Source organism: Echinops telfairi, unplaced genomic scaffold, assembly GCF_000313985.2.
Source record: "Echinops telfairi isolate 266 unplaced genomic scaffold, ASM31398v2 ScPeMD7_1957;HRSCAF=2489, whole genome shotgun sequence".
Lineage (NCBI taxonomy): Eukaryota > Metazoa > Chordata > Mammalia > Afrosoricida > Tenrecidae > Echinops > Echinops telfairi.
This window is the reverse complement of record NW_022105855.1, coordinates 1,532,203-1,546,372: the sequence shown is the minus strand read 5'-3', so window position 1 is coordinate 1,546,372 and position 14,170 is coordinate 1,532,203. Positions and strand designations below refer to the sequence as shown.

At 46.6% G+C, this 14,170-nt stretch overlaps 1 protein-coding gene across 1 annotated transcript in view; it reads left to right on the top strand.

Moving 5' to 3' along the window:
• The first annotated feature begins 2,106 nt into the window (after positions 1-2,106).
• The window catches only part of FAM234B (family with sequence similarity 234 member B), a 39,928-nt gene continuing 27,864 nt past the window's right edge, over positions 2,107-14,170 (top strand). The window contains exon 1 of the mRNA XM_045293261.1: positions 2,107-2,180. Coding sequence (XP_045149196.1) covers positions 2,144-2,180 — 37 coding nt within the window. The 5' untranslated portion in view covers positions 2,107-2,143. The remainder of the gene's footprint in view (positions 2,181-14,170) is intronic.

Here is a 14,170-nt window from a genome sequence, read left to right as displayed (position 1 = left end):
TTGCAATTCCAGGGCCAGAGACAGTGCCAGCATTCCTGCTCACTAAATGGCCTGTGGGGAAAGTGCAGGTCAAATTCTAAGCCCTTTCCCAGTGCCCCCACTCCCATCCCCCAACCCACTTAGAAAGTGCAGGGTAGAAGGCTGAGCAAACACCCCGAAAGGAACAGTAGCAAGAAAGGAGAGCTCGAGTTACTGGAAACTTCAAGTATTACTAAAGACACACAAAGGAATCACATGTATCAGGTGCTTACTCCGTGTGCCGTATGTTCAAAAGAGAGTATATAAATTAACTTTTACAGAAAGCATATGATGGAGGCACTATCTTCCCCATTTAAAAGATGAAGTTTCAGTTTAGAAATTTGAACTGATGTGGCCTTTTACTCCCATAAACAGTTACAGGCTGGGAAACCCTACCCTGTCCTATAGGGTCACTGTGAGCTGCCATCAACTCAATGGCAGGGAGTGGTTTTTTTTTTTCTTTTTTGGTGTGGGTGTGGGTGTGGGTGGGTGCCTAAGATTAAAGAGCCCTGGTAGCTAGTGGGTGTGGAGGTGGGAAGCTAACAGGAAGGTGAGCAGTTTGAATATAGAGCACTGGTTTAGGGTACAAAAGAGTCCCATCTCAAGGATCATTTAAAGAGAACATTTATTAAGGGACTTCTCTGCAGTGTACACTAATATTTACCCTGAGCCACACTCGAGATTACCGCCAGGAAGGTTAAATCTTAAGAGACAAAGGCAACACAAAGTCACAGCCCCATCATCTGGATGAGGTAGGCTACTGACATGAGGTTAAAATGGTGTCCTAGGGTTCACAATTGGGAAGCAAGATAAATAGGGTATAGATGTGTGTGTAGGGAGGGGAGAGACAAAGGAAACTGTCACAAAAGTATGGTTGGTGGCAGATCAATACATCACAGTTACAGGTGAGACTACAAAAGCAGGAACGGGATCTTGATTGGGACACGTACATCGTTAAGATAGAAGGGCTTACAAGATTAGTCCAGGGACTTGTGACCAAGACAGGGCAAGACCAATGAGATCCCCCCCTGTACCGTCCCCAGCACTGGGACTTCCATCTAGGACACACTAGGCAAATCCCCAAGGCTGTGGCTCCCTGGGCTTGCCAAAGAGGGTGGAGACAATCTATTGGCTCTCTGCTCTCTGTGAGTCCACTACACACAGCAACACTATAGGGCAGGGTAGAATTGGCCCGGTTTAACTGTTCACTGCAGTAGAAAGCCGTCTTACTTGCTCGGTGCAGCTGGTGGTCTTGAACTGCTGACCTGTGGATCACAGAACAATTTATAACCAGGGCACCTAAGGTTATTTGCATCCTTGCTTAATGATCAGAAAGCACTCAAGGGAGGCTTCATCTCTGTTGGTACTCTGAAAATGGATTTCGGATGGTCACTGCCATCTATAGCCTTTTGCAAACCAGGGTGCTCAGAATGTAAGCTCTAATATAGCACCCACCAGCCTCTCAGCAGGAGCAAAAGGAGATTGTCTTGCAAATAATAATTTACAGTGTACCAAACCACCAAAGAGGCAGTTCTACTCTGTCCTGTGGGGTCGCTATGATAGCAGCGAGTCTGGTTTGGTTTGCTCATGATTGCCCAGCTAGTAAATGCTGCAGCCAGAATTCAAAACCAGTCTTACTCCTGAGCCCAGGCGGTTTCCACAACCTGTGTTTCCTATGAGATCATTTTAGTCCATTCTCCCGAAGAGCCTGACTCAGAGTGACAATGCAGGGCAAGGTAGAACGGCTCCATGGAGCATCCGGGGCTGTAAATAGTATGTTTCTCTCGCAGAGCCGATGGCAGATTTGAACCGCGGAGCTTTATGTACAGGTCAGCAGCCCCACGCCACCCGGTCCTTTACTGACAGCCGATAGGAGTGGTTACTATTCCCCCCATGTTACATAGGAGGAAAGTGGGGCTCCGAGTGGCCAGGTGAGGCCACCGTCTGCAGGCTGAGCCTGCAGGCGTGTGCACGTGCACGTCGACGCCGCCGCCCGGAAGCTCGCTTCTGCCCGGCCCGGCGGAGCTAGTCCCACCTTCCCAGATTCCCGCGTGGGGCGCAGCCGGCGGGGAACTACACTTCCCGGCAGGCCGCGGGCGCGCGCACGCGCGCCACGGCCTCCACCATGGCGACCGTTCTGTCCAGGGCGCTCAAGCTCCCGGGTAAGGAGTCGCAGCTTCGTGACCACCCCGCCCCTGCCCGCCTGCCTGCGGAAACACGGAGGGAATATTCTTGGGGCGAAGCTGGTCGGGGCCTGCACACCAGCGGGGAGTGCTGGCAGCCCTGGTGGGCTGGGGTCCGTGCGCCGCCGGCGAGTGGGCGGGGCGTCCTGGCCGGCGGGGGTCGAGGGTGCGAGGCGACCGTGGGAGACGCCCCGAAAGGGACCCCTGGAGGCGAGCTTGGCAGGAGGCCCCGAGCGGACGGGCGCTATGGCGGCGCGAATGTCAGCGTGCGTGTCGCCGAGTCCAGGGGAAGGGTGGGCAGGGGAGCATCCTTCCAAGCGCAGCGCACCGGGGCGGGGGTCCCCTGCTCCTTCTGTTGTGGGCTGCACCTGGGCGAGGGAGAGGAGGGGGCGGAGGCGGAGAGGGACCCTCGGTAGAGCAGCCTTTCTCCTGACCGGCAGCAGTGACGCAGCCATGTGAGTAGGACAGGTATTTCCCTTCTTATTTTATAGAAGAAGAAATCCCTAAGAGTCATTGGGCCGAAAGCCTTGGCCGGTCCAGTGTCCCATCAACAGAATTGGCAAAGCCCGGGGTGGAGCTCCCTGGGGACTCCGTGTTGGTGGTCTTTTACTTCCACTTGGTGGGCCGCCAGCTGTGGAGGCTGAGCATTTCCGAGGGAAATGTTTTGGCACCTGCAACTTGCAGATAATTTGTAGAATATTCTCTAAAGAGGCAGTAGTGTTGATGGCGATTTGCAAAACGGATTCTGTACTTTGAGCAGCAGTTCTTCCAAGTGTGTGTGTGTGTGTGTGTGTGTGTGTGTGTGTGTGTGTGTGTGTGTTTAATGACAGCCTATTTATTTTGCGCAAGTAAATGTTAAATACGAGGGATTTAGTAAGACGGCTATGCCTCTACTTAAAGGTTAACGGTTGAACTGTGAACGTTTGACTACTTGTAATTGACGATGCGAGTGGGAAAAGCGGTTGTTTTCACTGGCATCATCAGAAAGGGTTTGTTGTCTGGGGATGGGGGATGGTGAGATGGTTGTTGTCTGCTGGATACTGGAGGGGGATTCCAGGAGCCCTTGTTCTTGAGTAGAACAGACAGATTGCACACTTGGATGCTATTCAGAAGGTTGGCAGTTTGAACCCATCCCATTCCCCATCAGAGGAAAACAAGCCTTGTGGAGCTCAGTTCTACAACGCAGAGCCTGGCCGATTTGACTCCATAGCAACTGGTTGGATTGGGGTTTCCAGCATGGTACATGGAAACAACCTTTGCGCTTTCGATGACACTGGGCTGGGTATGAAATAGAACATTGTATTCCTGTCTCCAGACTTCATAACCCCAACAGTGGGCTCCTTAGGATATTTCAGGGGCCAGTGGTCATACCTGTCTTGGAGCGTGCACAGAACTTGGGCGCTAAAGGACAGGCATGCCCTTTGTCTGCTAGGTCACTTAACTGAAGACAGTTGACAGGGCATCATTTGTATAGGGTGAAGTACTTGCAAGGGGTTAATGAGATTTCAAGCACAGCTAGCTTTCCGTTTTGCTCTTAGATTCCTTGCTTTATTTCAGCATGGTTAATTCTTATTCTCTAGGGCAGTGGTTCTCAACTTTCCTAATGCCGCTTTCCTCATGTGGTGACCCCCCAACCATAAAATTATTTTCATTGCTACTTCATAACTGTAATTTTGCTACTATTAAGAACCGGGCGACCCCTGTGAAAGGGTCCTTGGACCCCCCAAAGGGGTCTTGACCCACAGGTTGAGAACCGTTGCTCTAGGGATAGGAACACAACACGCTTTCTTTAGAAACTTGAGCTCTTTTGCATACTGATATCGTAACACGGTGGCATTCACTAATCTCAGGATTATTTGGTCAGCTAACAGGGAGGGAAGCACTGCTATAGCAAGTCCTTGGCCTTGCCCCTGAGCAGTCCGGCATGTCTTGATACTGTTAGAGGCCCAGATGCAGTAGCCATGCGTTTTTTCATGTGTTACTGGGCTTTTACACGTTCCCTTGCCTCCCTCTTACCCTTTCTCCCTTCTTCAAAACACTTCAGCTCTTAGGTTAGCGCTCATTCAGTTCGCTGCCCTGGAGTCAATGATGACTCCTAACAGTTACGTAGTAGGACAAGGTAGACCTGCCTTGGTGGGTTTCCAAGACTGGAACTCTCTATGGGCGCAGAAAGCCCTGTATTCCTCTCACAGAGCCTAGGTCGGTGAAGGATGTGACAGTCAGCTCTGTGAAGATTCTCAGCCTTGGAAACTCTGTAGGGCAGGTCTACTCTGTCGTATAGAGTTGCTATGAAGTGGAATCGACTTGATGGCGGTGGGTTTGGCTTTTTTGGGTGGTGGTGGTGGTGATGTTAGTTAGGGATTACTTTCTTAGCACTTTTTTGGACATCCATTAATTGATTGGGGTCATGGGGTTGCCTGTTCTGTTTGGGCCAGTGTGTTGTGTTACCTTCATTCACCTCATCATAATTGTATAACAGAAGCAGACAAGACTGGTGGCTAAGAAAAGGTCACAGGCTTGGGTTCGAATTTAGTCATCACCCTGAATAGTTAATCTCTGCAGGCTTTCATCTCGTCATCCTTAACATTGCTGTGGAACATTTACTACACGCCACACATGCTGCTTATGTTTGCCTGGCAGGGTTATTTGGAATATTCACAGAGGTGGATGTATTTAAGAGGCTTATTAACCTCTAAACCCACTACCCATTGCCAATGAGTCAGCAACTGACTTGGCAACCCTATAGGGCAGAGTAGAACTGCTTCAGAACGTTTCCAAAGGAAGTGACATCACTCTCCCTTGGTGCGGCTGGGGGGTTCAAACCACTGGCCTTTGGGTTAGCAACCCAGCGCTTAATCCGCGGCACCACTAGGGCTCCTTATTAACCTCTTAACATGCTTTCATTAGAAATTCTAATGAAAACTTTTTAAGAAGTGTTCATATGATTATGATCATCCCCCTTGCAGTCACTTCTGAATGTGTTACCCACAGATCTAAAACGGTGTACAGGTTGCAGGAGTTGGTGGAAATGTGGTTAAGTCTCCTACTCTTTCACTGAACACAGGTTGGAAAAGGATTTGGCTCACATGAGTAGAATGAAGGTAATTAGTAACAGAAGGACAATATGACATTCATAAAGCCTGTGAACAGCTTATCTTATAAATGTGTGTGTTTTTTAGGGCCCTCTTAAAGTTTGAAGGTTAAACATTGAAGATAATATCAAAGCAAATGATTATTATAATGTTCATTGTTTTTTTCAACTATGTGTAACTTAATGATTATGTGGCCTTGGATAAACTAACCCATGATATGAATATACCTTTAGTAAATATACTTTTCATTGCATTAGAGGGTTTAGTATGTGTGTGTTATAATGCAAGGGTAAATAAAACATTATTGCTACAACATTATAGAAACGCTTATTAAACAAAAGCACCAAGATGTGGAGCTTTTGTTTCTCAGCATCTCTTCTATCTTAGACTCTTCTGAAGACAGTGTTTCCATCTCTCTGACCCTTCCCCGCAGAACTCCGCACGCCGCTGTGCACCACGTCACGTGGCAGCCGGGGCGCTCTCGAGGCACGCACACTGTGCGCTCCTTCAGGTTTTGCCCTTTGAGTGTTGGCAACAAGAAGAGGCCTGATGGGGCTAGGTCAGGGATGTGGGGGAGGGTGGGCGCGTACCGTGTCCCAGTGAAGTTCTCACAGGGCAGCCCTTGCCACCTTCAAAGAAGGAGCAGTTAGGTACATTGTCATGATGGAAACAATTCTTTGGTGCAACTCTCCTGACTTTTTTTTCTCACCAGTGAATTTCCCCCCCAGTTTCCTTTAAGCTTCTTCATCATAGCCCCCTCTGATTATCCTGTGTTCTTTTGAGAAAATCTGCCAAGATTATTACCCCGTTGGAATTTCAAAACAGTTGCCATAACCTGAGCTGCCCTCTTTGCCTGAGTTTAACGGGCCCAGCAGACCCCCTCTTTGATCGGGCCTCCTTTGTAAGGCACCCTCACAAGACCTGCGACAGGTGTGCCACTGAGAGGCCTGCTCTGCATCCAGGCACTGATGGCCATGGAGACCTGTTGAAACAGGTTTTGTTGGGTGTAAACCCGAGCGTGTAAGAACTGGAACCCTAGTTGCAATACTTCTTGGCCTGAGGCTGTGTAACTCTTGGCAAGTTTTCGCACCTTCTTATGCTTCGCTCTGTCTTGTCTTTCTGTGAGTACATAGAAAATGTTTATTTAGGAGTGCTCTAATCACGCTCTGCAGCCTGTAATTATTAAGCTGACATTTGACTTTGCCCTATCAGGAAACCGTATATACTCATGGTGGAAAAGTAAATAAAAGTTTGGCCCTGGTCTTCTAGGATCTTTTATAGAAAGGTTCACAGTTATGATAAAACCCGAAATACCCCGTCATCGAGGTGATGTGACTTATCGACCCTCTGAGGGTATGCGAGCGTCTAAGTTTGTTTTTTTTAAATCCTTTTATTAGGGGCACACACAGCTCTTATCACAATCCATACATATATCAATTGTGTAGAGCACATTTGTGCGTTCATTGCCCGCCTCTAAGTTTTTGCATGTTTACCCTGATGCTTTCACAGCATCATGGCTGTGTCAGGGACCTTGGGCTTAGGAGGTCCTACTGCACCTACTGTCGGGGAAGCATTGGACAGGTAGCTACAAAGTCGGCAGTTTAAACCCACTAGCCATTTTGGGGAGAAAAGATGAGGCAGTCTGCACCCATAAAGACTCTCAAAGCCGCAGAAACCCCTTATTGGGTTGTTGTGAGGCAGAATCAACTCAAAAGTCATGAGTTGGAATCTTTTAATAATTAATGCATGTGATGGTGAAGGGGAACCCTGCTGGTGTAGTGGTTAGGTGTTGGGCTGCTAACTGCACGGTCAGCAGTTTGAAACCACCAGCTGCTCCGAGGGAGACAGAAGGGGCTTTCTACTCCTTTACAGTCTTGGAAATTCACAGGGCAGGTCTTCCCTGGCCAGTAGGGTCAGTGTGATTAATCATTGACCTCCATGGTACTGAGGGGTTTTTTAATTTATTATTATTTAGTGGTAAAGCAAGGAGCCCTGGTGGCGTAGAGGGTTACGAATTGGTCTACTAACCACAAGGTCAGCAGTTGAAAACCCCCAGTGGCTCCGAGGGAGAAAGATGAGGTTTTGTAGTCTCACCAAGATTTACAGTCTTGGAAACCCACAGGGGCCGTTCGACTCAGTTCTGTCGAGTGCTGTGAGTCAGAAGCCACTGGATGGCGTGAGGGCTTGGTTTGGGTACGGTGAAGAAGTCAGCCTGAGTTTCAGTCCCATTACTAGTGAGGTGATTTTTTACCCCCTACGTGGGCTGCTGCTGTGACTCTTTGTGCCTGCAGTTCAGTGCCTTTACTAGAATATATCTCAATATGGATTGTTCTCTATTTGTTTCTTCTTGGAACTCACTTTACTCTTTTCATTTTGCCTCTCTAGATCTTTTTTTAAAGATAGTCTTTAATTATTATTTTTGGTTCCATCTCCTTTTTTGTTCTTTAATTAGGCACCTATTAGATGATCTTTGTTCTGCCGTGTATCCCTCTCCCTGCCTTCCAGTTGGTGCTGACTCACAGCAACCCTATAGAACAGAGTAGAACTGCCCTTGTGGGTTCTAAGACTGCAACTCCACAGGAGTAGAAAACCCATCTTTCTCCCATGGAGTAGCTGTTGGTTTTGAACCGTGGACCTTGCGGTTAGCAGCCCAATGGGTCACCACTACGCCACCAGGGCAACCTATTCTCACTCGTCCGTCTGAAATGCTCATTCGTGTCCATGATTGGGCATGTGGATGGGCATCGAGAGCACAGGCGGTAGAGCCCCAGGCTGTGTGGCCATGAATCCGTGTACTGTCACTGACTTGCTCTTTATGGGCCAGTTCCTTAAACCTACCTTCTTCAGGATTCCTGCTCTCTGCCTGGAGACCAGCGCGTGCTTATCTCACAGTGTGGAGACTTCCTAAGGGAAGACTGTACTGGCTAAGGAAAGCCCTGGCGGTGAGGGTGGTGGTTTCTCGCACTGGGCTGGCTGGCAGTTGACTGGATGGCTGGGGCTTTTTGGTTTTGTTTTTACAGGTTTGGGAGGAGTGCATATAGAGTTAGTGCTCCGGGACTGCCAGCAAGGGTTTCCATTTCATTTTGCTTGATTTTCTCCGGTGCATTTTTCTTGTCAACGACTCTTGTTTTGAGCAACATAGGTTCTTGGTTGTTTTTGCTGGTTCTCAGAAGGGTTTGTTGTCTGTCAATGTTTTACGAGCTTCTTTCTCTGTCTTCTTGTGTCCTGACTGCCTAACTTCTATCTTTTCTGTTGAATGCCCTTAGAATCTTGTATCATTTCTAAGAGCCTGGTTTCAGAGAAAACACTTTTCCTTTTGCTTTCTTGGATTCCATGGGGCAGTGCCCATGACTTCTTCTGTTTCTGATCTTCAGCTGATTTTTGGCTTGCTGTGTTTCATTGTAATGGTTTTCTCGATTATTCGTGGAACGTTGTGGTATCCACGGAAGGCAGGCCATTGGTGGCTTCTCTCCCTCTCTTTCATTTCCAAGTATACCACAGTTTATTCTGTCTTCTTTAGATGGAGACTTTCTACTTAAGTGCTGCTGCAGTGAACACCCTTGTATTTAGCCATTTTGGCAAATGTGCTCAGCCTTCCAGGGCTCACGGCTTGCAGTGAAATAACAGGCGTTGAGCACTCTGCATTGTGGTAGGGTACCAGCTTGCTCACCATGTGGCTGCATCAGCTCACCCTGGCATCAGCAGGGTGAGGACGTCCCAATGGCGCTATGTGTATCCTCACCAAAGCGCGCTTTGATCAGATTTTACAAGTGTGAGTAGACTTGCGTATTGCCATTTTGTGCTAAGAGCATTTTTGTTTTCCTCTCATGGAAATGGGATGGAGAAGTTGGCTTGAGGCCCGGGTCCCAGTGTGTCTGCGTCTGAACTGCACTAAAAACAAAGCACCCCGTGAGAAAAAGAAACATTTTTTGTTAATCTCAAGGAACTAAGATCCCCTTGTTATTTAAGTTTGTACTTCCCTGATTACTGGCGAGGTTGGCCTTTCGTCACATAGTAATTTGCCTTTTGCCACTGGGTTTTCTCTTCAGTGAAGTAAGTGCCTACTGAACTTTTTAAAATGTTTTCTCCTCGGGGCTTTATTAAAGCATTTTTGTATTTGTTCGAAGCAGGGCTTTTGTGTGAGTCTGTGGTGGGTGTCGTGTGCCCGTGCTGTTGATGTGTGTTGCATAAGAGGTCTTGAAATCTGCGAGGACTACTACCACTTGTTTAATGATTTTATACCAAGCCTCGAAAGTTTCATGAATAATTCTATCAGTATCTTCATTGGGGTTTTGCTCTCTCTGTAAATGGATTTAAAGGAGATTAACATCTTTGTGATGTTGTCTTATCTCTGTAGATTTGCAGTTATTTATTTATACATCTTTTGTTAAAAGTATAAATATTTGATATATTTTTGTATCTGGGACTACAGACTGCATCCTTTTTTAAGAACTGTTTTGTCAGCTGTTTACTTTTGGTGACGGTACACAATTGGCGCTTGCATGTTGTCGGTAAGGAGCCATTGCATTCATTTTGGCTCATAGCGTCCCATGACAGAGTAGAACTACCTCATAGGTTTTTGTTGTTGTCTATAAGTTATTTTATTTTGTTCAGCATATGCACAGGAGAACAACACCAATTCAACAATTCCTACATGTGCAATTAGTGGCATTGATTATATTCTTTGATTTGTAAATTTGAAGCTATGAGTGGACTTCAAAAAGTTTATATGAAAATTTCATTTTCTTTTAGTTCCACTCCTCCCCAACTTTTTAAAGCCCCCTGTACCTTTCTCTCCTTCATTTTTGAGTTGTTCCTCCTACATTGTCATAAATTCACCACCCCTACGTTTCCTCTCTGACCTTTCAAGCCGATGCTGTCAGTTTGAGTCCTAGCTCAGAGGTTCTCAACCTGTGGGTTGAGACCCCTTTGGGGGTTGAACGATCCTTTCACAGGGGTCACCTAACACCATCAGAAAACACTTATTTCCAATGGTCTGAGGAACCGAGACACCGCTCCACTATCCGTCTCCAGGTGGGTCCGCCCACATGCAGACACGGCCACATAGGAGTACCCTGCATGAAGACTGTTACTCATGCCACACCGTGTTTTAAGACAAAATTTCATTTATTTGTAATCAGAAATAAATATGTTACAATATATAATTAGGTATTTTTGTGGTTAATCACTATGCTTTAGTTATGTTCAGTTATGAAGTAGCAGCGAAAATAATTTCATGGTTGAGGAACTGTATTAAAAGGTTGTGGCATTAGGAAGGTTGAGAACCGCTGTTCTAGGTAGTTCTTAAAAGAACACAGTTTCGGGGGGAGTGGGGAGGGAAGGGGGAAAATGAGGAGCTGATGCCAGGGGCTTATGTGGAGAGCAAATGTTTTGAGGATGATGAGGATAATGAATGTACAAATGTGCTTTATACAATTGATGTATGTATGGATTGTGATAATAAAATGATAAAAATGATTTAAAAAAAGTTTCCAAGGCAGACATTCTTTGCTCTAAGCCAAACTGTTGTTTGGTTTTAAGAATGTTCAAAGGCTATTTTTAATTTGAAGTTTAAAGATTATCACAGGGCAGTAGTTTTAGGGGTTCTTCCAGCCCCCATGGCTTCAGAAAGTCTGGATACCACACTAATGTGAAATTCTGTTCTGCAGTTCTCCCATTTTGATCAAGATTCTTTTATAGAATCTGTGATCACAGTGCTCAGCACTCAGCTCAGCTTCTTTTGGATTATTAAACGACAACAAAAAAGGTAAACCCATTGTCCTTGAGTCTAGTTCAACTTACAGTGACCCTGGGGTTCAGAATAGAACTGCTGACCGAGTTGTCAAGGCTGTGGTCTTTCCTGAGCAGACTGCCAGCAGCCCTTTCTTCCAAGGTGCCTTTCATGTAGTGGTTGAGCCTTTAGTGGTGTGTGCCACCCGGGGCTCCTTTTGATTGTTAGTCTTGTGTAATGGAGCAGTGGTTGTACAGTTAGCTATTGGCTGTCCTGGGGCACAGGGTACAGTGAAGGGTGTGTTCTGGCCTCTTCTTTTAGATCCCTGTCCCACCAGCACTGTGCTATGTGGATGCCCCTGTACTGGCCAGCAGCAGGGGGTGAGGTGGGTGGGTGGGGGGGCTTCCTGTTTGTAACCAGGGACTGCGAGTTTAGCATTGACCTCTCTTTGCTTTGCTTGTTGGGCCATGTTCCTCAGCTCTGAATTCTCCTTTGTTGACTGATCTGGGAAAATAGATCTGGGCCCTTTAAATGTTGTTTGTTTGAATACTGCCCCTCATCCCTAGGGTACCTTTTAGAGTTCTCTTTCCTTCTGTATCCTTACATTCCTGTAATTGCTCCCTCTTTTTTAATATTAAACTTCCCTTTCTTGAGTACTGTTTAGTGTCTGTCACCTGATTGGACCCAGGCTTATATGGCTGTCAAAACAACTTCTTCAGAAGGTCCCTGGATTGTGCAAATTGTTTGTGGTTGGCTGGTAACTAAAGGCTGGCAGTTCTAGCCCACCCAGGGGCACTGCAGAAGAAACAGACATGGTAGTCTGCTTCTGGCAACATTACAACCAAGAAAACTGTGGTGCAGGCTAACACATGGGCTCTTTACAGCTACACACCACCAATAAAAGCAACATTGGCAGGGCAGCTAGGTGTAGATCAGCCAGGTAGAACTGCCCCTGTGGATTTCTGAGACCTTAACTCCATGGGAGTCGAGAGGCCCATCTTTCTCTTGGATTGCCCCTGTGGTTCGTTGCTTTTCTACCTTTCAGTACTGATGCCTGCTGCTTGCAAAAACACAAACCTGTGCTTTTTCTCCATCGTTCAGTCTCACCTGTCTTTTGACTCTGTAGTGTTCATGGCTCGTGGGTGCTCTGTCAGCCCAGGCTTGCCTTTGGAAGCAAGTGATTAATGGTATGACTTGTGATTTTAGAACAGGGAAGGAAGGTAATTGGCTACCATTTGACTCTAAAGTCAAATCGCCTGTCTTTGATTTCTAACTTTGATCCCTACTTGTGTGATTTTTTAAGGCAATTTCCCTGTCTCTATTTGGTTGTTAATGAAATGGGCTAATATAATAGCTACTTTATAGTATGATTATGAGGATGAAATGAATGAATATATGTGAAGTGTTTGAAGGCACCCTGGTGGCACAGTGGGTAAGCATGTGGCTGCTCACTGGAAGGTCAGTGGTTCAAATCCACTAGCTTCCCTGCAGGAGAACGATGTAGCTGCCGTCGGCTTCCTTAAGCAGTGACAGCCTGGGCAACGCGACAGGCAGTTCCACTTTGTCCTCTAGTGCCCGGAGTGACTGGACCAGTGCCTGAGCCAGAGTAGACACTCAGTATAATGGTAGTCACTAATTGCTGTCCTTGAGGCCATACTGGTTCTGTCCCCTCTGTCCCCTGCTGGGGATCTGTGAATAGGTGCCTCCGCCCACTGCCTTTGGCCACAGTTTTTCACAAAATTGCGCTTTAGGCATGTAGCTATTTCCTGTTTCTAGTGTGTTTTCCTTGTTCCGTGTGTTTTCCTGGTATCAGGGAGGGAGTTTGACAGAACTACCACCACCAGGAGTTGGAATCCACTCGATGGCAGTGAGTGTTGCCACCACTGTCACGACACGTATCTTGATTAAAAGGATCAGTTCCGAAGCAGCTTTGTATTTCCAAGAGTACATGCAACTTATCTTTACAGGTGTATTAAAGATTTTACGAGTTTCTGTGGCACACGCAGTCAGTTTCTCTAAGTGTGTGATACAGCGTATGTAACAGCCGTGCACTTTTTATTTATTTCACATCTTTGGTCACTGTTCTATGGAATCCTGTCTACTGTTCTACTTAACTGCATATGGATATTAATAAGTATATATAACTGAGCAGCCTCTACAAGCTTTATAATTAGTAAAATATATTTCTTTTTAAATTGTTTCATTAGCCAGCATTTTAAGAATGATTCTGCTTTGGCCAAGGCGCTGTTTCAGGCAGATATATGTACTGCGGAGTGGCATTTAATAGGGGTCAGTGCTGAAAACGCCACTTGATGCTAAGATTCCGATCGAATCGTACAGGAGAGGAGGAGAGCGTGCAGAAAAGACCTGGGAGTTTTAGTTGAGTCACTCGTGTGCTGTGACTGCCAAGAAAACAGTCCAGGTCTTCAGTTGCAGTGACTGAATTATAATGCCTGGCCTGGAAAGAGGGAGCCCAGTGTTCTGCCATCCACTGCCCTGGTTCGACTGTACCCCAGGGACTGTCCCACTCGGGGCACTGCACTTGACTGAAGCAATGATATATCCCAGTGTCTCCAGAAGAGAGTGACCAGCATGGTGGGACACCAGCACAAGGGCTTTTTCTAATAAGAGCTGAGAGAGGTGGACATGTTTAACTTGGAGATGAGAAGGCTGAGTAGAAGGTGGGGAACAGGGACCTGGGAGATAAAATGCAACAGAACTGGTGATAATTCAGAATGATAGTGATAGCAGCAATAGTAATGACAGCAATGTACCCACTGCCATCAGGCCAACTCTGACTCATAGCTCCTGTGCCGAGGACTTCCAGGACTGTCCGTCTGTCCGGGAACAGAGAGTTTTATCCTTCTTCTGAGGAGTGGCGGCTGGTGCTTGGGAACCACCACCTTTGCTGTTAGTAGCAAACATTTTTGGATTGCTACTCTAAGCCAGGCACAAAGAAGCATGTATATATTATTTATTTAATCCTCCCTCATAACAATCCTAGAAGACAAGAACAAACTTATCCCAATTCACAAACAGGACAATTGAGGCTCTGTGAGAGTAAAGAGATTTAATGGAAGTCACACAGTTACTGAGAAGTAAAGCCAAGGTTTGGCTGTTGGTTGTCTGGTTGTGGAGACCCGAGT